At 36.3% G+C, this 6671-nt stretch overlaps 1 protein-coding gene across 1 annotated transcript; it reads right to left on the reverse strand.

The window, feature by feature from the left end:
• Positions 1-1813: 1813 nt before the first annotated feature.
• Positions 1814-4036, reverse strand: LOC137619762 (uncharacterized). The gene is made up of 2 exons (XM_068350067.1): positions 3182-4036; positions 1814-2827 (listed from the first exon to the last, which is right to left on the reverse strand). The coding sequence occupies exons 1-2, from the start codon at positions 3824-3826 to the stop codon at positions 1814-1816; spliced, it is 1659 nt and encodes a 552-aa protein (XP_068206168.1). The 5' UTR covers positions 3827-4036.
• Between the last annotated feature and the right edge of the window lie 2635 nt (positions 4037-6671).

Here is a 6671-nt window from a genome sequence, read left to right on the forward strand (position 1 = left end):
TATATATATATATATATATATATATATATATATATATATATATATATATATATATATATATATATATATATATATATATATATATATATATTTATATATATATTATTATATGACGAACCACTGTGCAAACAATTACCCCTTTACAATGGGCGGTAGTTCTCTTCACACAATAAAATAGAAGTCATATGGGATTGACTTCCAAATTCACTTGTTTCTTATTACGAGTGTATAAGATTGTTGATTATGATCAAATGTATCTTCTTAAAGCTGGTTGCAGACAATCGAAGCACCAATAGCAGGATAATTGGAGGACAGGAACAATAAACTATGTTATAAACAAAACTTTAATCTTACGTTAAACAAAATAATGAAAAAGCACTTCAAAACAACAATAATAAGCAATGCAAAGTGAATGGGTGAGTAAGGTAGATGAATCTCGTGGTGAGAACAATGTATTCTAACAAAATCAATAAATTTGGGGTTACCTTATAACATGTAAGGTAAGAAAACAGGGATGATTTACAGCAGGAAGGCGAGTGTAAACAAAAGATAATGAGAAGAATGGAATGAAGATGGCGCTGAAATAAGGTGATGTATTTACAAAGAAAATGGAAAAATAAACATTAGACAAATCAGATATGTTAGCATATGTACAACATATGGGGATATCACAGTCTCCCCTTGTTTTTGTTTTTTTCCATTTCCCGAGGATCAACCGAGGTTATCCTTGATAAGGAGTCTGCCACAATGTTTTCTCGTCCTGATATGGCGATTACTTGGATATTATGTGCAGAGAGTATGTATGACCATCTTAAAAGTTTAGGGTTGAGAGTAGTGGACCTATGGAGATGCGACAGAGGAGAGTGGTCGCTGTAGACGTAGATCGTGTCTTGTCCATCAACATAAATCTCGTATCTCTGGATGGTAGCTACGATGGCGAATAGTTCTTTCTCCACAGTGGGCCAATTTAGTTGGGAACCCATAAATCGTCCACTGGAATAAGAGACTGGTAACAGATCAGCTAGTGGGGGCAGGTTTCCTGTTATGGCTGTTATTGGAGCAGAATGCTGTAATAAAATGCCCCCATATCCAAGATCACTAGCGTCTGTTTGGAGATAGAATGCTTTGGTGAGGTTAGGTGCCATTAATACAGGAGGAGATGACAAGTAAGTTTTTAGCTGGTTAAATATTTGATCATGTTGCTGGCTCCAAGAAAAATTTACTTTTGAAGAAGTTAAAGCAAATGGTGGTCCTGTGAATGGTGAGAAATTTGGACTGAACTTAGAGTAATATCCTACCATACCTAGAAATCTTTTTAATTCCTGTTTGGTAGTTGGAACAGGATAAGAAGTTATGGCGCTAATATTTGCATCATGGGGTAATACTTTACCACTGCCAACTCGATGACCAAGGTAAGATACCTGACCTTTGCAAAAATTACTTTTTGCTAAGTTGATTGTTAATCCATGTTGTTTCAACCTTGAGAAAACTTCTTTTATCTTTTGAATATGGTTTACCCATGTGTCAGAGGCAATAATGATGTCATCTAAATATACAAATACTTTTTCCAAGTCCTGTAAAATTAAAGACATTACTCTTTGGAAGGTGGCAGGTGCGTTGGCTAATCCGAATGGCATTACGTTATAACTAAATAATCCAAATGGAGTGATAAATGAAGAAATTTCCTTTGCCGTTTCTGTTAATTTAATTTGGTAATAACCCTTCAACAAATCTATTTGGGTTAAGTAGGTCGAATTACTTACTTGGTCAATAATATCTTGTATTCTTGGTAGAGGATACGAAACTTTAATTGTTAAATTATTATTTTCCTGTAATCAGTACAAAGACGAAATTTACCATTTTTCTTTCCTACTAGGAGACATGGGGAAGCCCATGGTGACGCACTGGGTTCTGCCAATCCTTCTCTTATCAAGTAGTTCACTTCTTCTTTCATGATACCCAATTTCTTCTGTGATGTTCGATAGAAGGCTTGTTTAATGGGTGCACCACCTGATTGTAGTTTGATGTCATGATCTAGCATGGTGCATCTGCCTGGTTTATCTGAAGTTATACTAGGAAATTCATGGAATAAAGCTACTAAAGATTTACATTTTGATGCATATAAGGGTTGTAGATAGTCTGATAAGTTTTCCAAGATCTTCGAGTTTTGAGAATCCTGCCAAGATGCAGTTATTGGATCATCTGTAAATTGATCCATAGGACAATCTATGTATGGTATGGCACTAGTAATCATTACCATTTTACTTTCAGCTGTTGAGGGAGACAAATAGGCCTTTAAGAGGTTTATGTGGACTAATTGAGTAGACTTACGCTTATCTGGAGTGGCGATTATATAGTTGGTTGGTGAGATACGTTGAGTGATGGTATAAGGTTCCTGGTATTTCTCTCGTAGGGGAGAGCCTGCAATCGGATGGTATAGCAGCACTGCATCTCCTACTTTGAGACTTCTGGTTTTAGCCTTTTTATCATAGTTAATCTTCATCTTCTCTTGAGCTGTTATCAAGTTAGTTTTGGCAATGGAGTGAAGATCTGAAAGTTTCCTGTTGAGTTCTGAAATATATTGGGAAAGAGGTACCTCATTATCTCCCAACTTCAGGATGCGTTCTTTGACTGAACTGAGGATAGTTCGTGGCCGTCGACCGAAGAGTAGTTCAAAAGGTGACATACCAGTAGACTGCTTTCGAACTCCTCGTATGATGTACATGATCAGTTCCAAATCGCAATCCCACTCGTTACCTGAACTATGGATGTATTTCCGGAGAAGATTTTTAATGGTCTGGTGAGTGCGTTCTAATGCTCCATTGGTCTGTGGATGGTAAGCTGAGGATGAGACTTGAGTTATATGGTAATCTTTCATAGCTGTTTTAAAAGCATGACTCATGAAATTGGTTCCTTGATCACATTGTAGTTCAGTTGGAAATCCTACAACAGTAAATATGGACACTAGTGACTTTAGGATGTTCTTGGCTGAAATGTTTCTTAAAGGTACTGCAAATGGATAACGAGTAGTTGGGCATAAGGCCATAAGCAAGTATTCATGTCCCCTTTTTGTCTTAGGCAAAGGGCCTACACAATCTACTATGATCTTACTGAAAGGTTCTTTAGGCACAAGTATAGGTTTTAAAGGTGCAACTGGTACTTTCACATTAGGACTACTTACTTTTTGACATGTTGTACATGTTTTTACGTACTCTTTAATGTCATTCTTCATGTTTGGCCAATAAAAGTCTTGACTGATGCATTCATATGTTTTAGTGATACCAAGATGAGAGTCAGCAGAGTGAGACAATTCTAGGATCAGAGGTCTTATATCCTTAGGAACAACTACCTGGAATAGATCCTTCCAGGTTTCTAGATGACTGTTCTTGCTGGACCTGAATTTTCTCATTAGTACATCATTATTAATATAAAAATAAGAACACTTGTTGGTATCCTTTGGTTTCAATTGGTTGAAACACTGCTTTAGAGTGACATCTTTCCTTTGTTGATAGCTAAAGGAATCAGGCTGGATCTTATATGTACTCATCAACTCGTTGAAATCCATATGTTCAGACACTGGCAACGGGTTTGATGATGATTCAGTAGGGGTGTCCTTTTTACTGCTTCGTGTCACTGCTAAGCATTCCTCCTGTACAACATCACCTGGAGATACTGCTATTAAGTTTGTTAAGACAACAGAGTTAGCTATGTCATTACCCAGGATTACATCTACATTCTTGCATGGTAACAGTTCTGGATTTACAGCTACTTCAGTAGTTCCAGAGAAATAAGGACAATGAAGGTTTACATTAATGAGAGGCAACATAGACTTACTGGTTAGGTCATTAACTGCAACATACCTGTGAGTTTCACCTTTAGATTGTATTACTTTAGGAGAGACGATCGTTTGAGAGGATCCAGTGTCTCTGAGTATGGTTACAGGTTTACCATTTATTTTGCCTGAGCAAGTGAAGGGTGCAAACGCTTGGGACTCGTGTGATGCACAATGGAAGGTCTTTTTCTTCTCCACCTTAGGTTTTGGTTCTTTTAAATGAGTTCCGGATGATCAAATACCATTTGTCCTGAGGCCAATTGAGATTCTTGGCTGTGTCTTCGAACACAGAAAAGTAGTTATCAGGTTCCCGTTCTTCAAATGTGGGAAGCAATTTCTGCACCTTGCCCACATCAAAGGGTTCGAGAATTAGCTTACCTTCTTCCTTTTCTTTCAGTCTTATAAATGCCAGATCTCGATCTGTTACTGTGGCTGCTTCTCTCTCAATCTGCAGCCTAACACGGAGAGCTTTGTTTTTCTGTTCACTTTCTTTTTCTTGTTGCTCCAAAGCAGTTACAGCAGTTTCCACCTTGATACGTTCCAGGGAAGCAGCGGCAGCAGCCGTGCGCTCAGCAGCAACGGCTTTCCTCTCTTCTAACTCAGCGGCGGCAGTTGCGGCTCGTTCAGCAGCAGCGGCTTTCCTTTCTTCTACCTCAGCGGCGGCAGTTGCGGCTCGTTCAGCAGCAGCGGCTTTCCTTTCTTCTACCTCAGCGGCGGCAGTTGCGGCTCGTATCTTCATCTTTTCCAATTCCAGCTGCAGACTTAGTTTATCTATGTCACCATTTGGATTGGTAACCTTTAGAGCTCGAACGTCAGCCAATTCTTCTACTGGAACAATATCTTCATTTACAAGGAAGTTCAAAATATGACTGAGAATTACACATTTTACGGCAGTTGCGGGAACCTGTACATCATAGTGGCGAGCTAGATTCTTTAGGTCAGTTTTTGTGGCAACTGTTAGAGATTCCACATGATACATATGCTTAACATATCTGATTTGTCTAATGTTTATTTTTCCATTTTCTTTGTAAATACATCACCTTATTTCAGCGCCATCTTCATTCCATTCTTCTTATTATCTTTTGTTTACACTCGCCTTTCTGCTGTAAATCATCCCTGTATTCTTACCTTACATGTTATAAGGTAACCCCAAATTTATTGATTTTGTTAGAATACATTGTTCTCACCACGAGATTCATCTACCTTACTCACCCATTCACTTTTGCATTGCTTATTATTGTGTTTTGAAGTGCTTTTTCATTATTTTATTTAACGTAAGATTAAAGTTTTGTTTATAACATAGTTTTATTGTTCCTGTCCTCCCAATTATCCTGCTATTGGTGCTTCGATTGTCTGCAAACCAGCTTTAAGAAGATACATTTGATCATAATCAACAATCTTATACACTCGTAATAAGAAACAAGTGAATTTGGAAGTCTACCCATATGACTTCTATTTTATTGTGTGAAGTGAACTACCGCCCATTGTAACGGGGTAATTGTTTGCACAGTGGTTCGTCACATAATAGTTGGGGGCCTGTCCAGGATATGTGTGATATGATTCATCAAATTTATATCAAGTGATTGAATCGTGAAAGAACAGTTCCAGTGATTATGAACAGTATCGAGTGTTGTGTTGTGGCATACCATAGGATAAAGGACGACAGTAATAATTCCAAGGTAAGGTAGATGTCTCGTCTCCCTCTCATTAGACATTTATGTATAATATATGTCTGGGTAGTCATTTGGTTGTAAGAGGAACAAGTCACACATAATATAGTTGAGACTTAGGTATGCTGATTTTCCAGCTTCTAAACACCCTTATTAATTGAAGATGCCCCCCAGTAGGTAGCTTTTAAAGTTTCGCCTACTCAAATCTCGTATCCCAGAGATTTCTCGTAAAAAAAAAAATCTGAAGCCCTAAGATTTTGCCATTTCTTTAAATCACTCATTCAAAAGTGATATTTAGGAAATAAGGTCAAATTTCATTATATGTGATTTATTAAATTAAGTTTCATTATAAGTGAAATTTCCTCCATCTCAATTTCAAGATAAAGTGATTTATTTTTGTTATATAAATTTCTTAAGTTGAAATTAGCCAATTCTCCAATTTTAGAGATTTTTGTAATTCTAATCGTTATCTCTAGTCAGGAAATTAACTTATATATTTGTTTGGTGTTAAAAGTACTATTTTGGTGTACAAATAACATTTTAGCCTACGTGTCGGTAAATGAATATTTAAATACTTGTGTTAAATTATCCCTGTTATATCTATAAAGCGCATACTACGTTTTTTGTTCAGTTTGCGCATTATTCTGATAATCAATTACTTTAAACTAGGTGTTGACTGTTAACTAGATACTTTATCATAACGAGAATAATATAGTATTTATATAAATTTAAATGTAACATTGAAAAGTTATCGTATTAAGCTGGTATAAATTAAAAGGAAATGTAAACTAGAACATGCTAATTAGGTATGTTTAAAGTAAATAAATACCTTTGCGTTTTAAAGCCTTGTTTACCGATTCGGTAAAATTGTTGTTAAAGTTTGTGATGTTAAGCGTGTCGTTTGAGTAATTATGAAGTAGTTAGCCGCGTGCTCTAGATCTCGAGTATAAAAAAAAATTGTTCAGTCGTTAACTGTGAATAAAAGTTTTATAGTATTATCGTAAGTTTCGCGAGACTTAATTTTGTATTTAAGCTATTTTTTGTGTAAGGTGATCTAATCATATAATTTTGTAATTTTGTGATCGCTATTTTGTATTTCTGTGATCGACAGATTGTTATTTTGCGATCGTATGATCTTGTACTTATTCTTATAAAGTTTGGATAGTTAT

Source organism: Palaemon carinicauda, chromosome 26, assembly GCF_036898095.1.
Source record: "Palaemon carinicauda isolate YSFRI2023 chromosome 26, ASM3689809v2, whole genome shotgun sequence".
Classification (NCBI taxonomy): domain Eukaryota; kingdom Metazoa; phylum Arthropoda; class Malacostraca; order Decapoda; family Palaemonidae; genus Palaemon; species Palaemon carinicauda.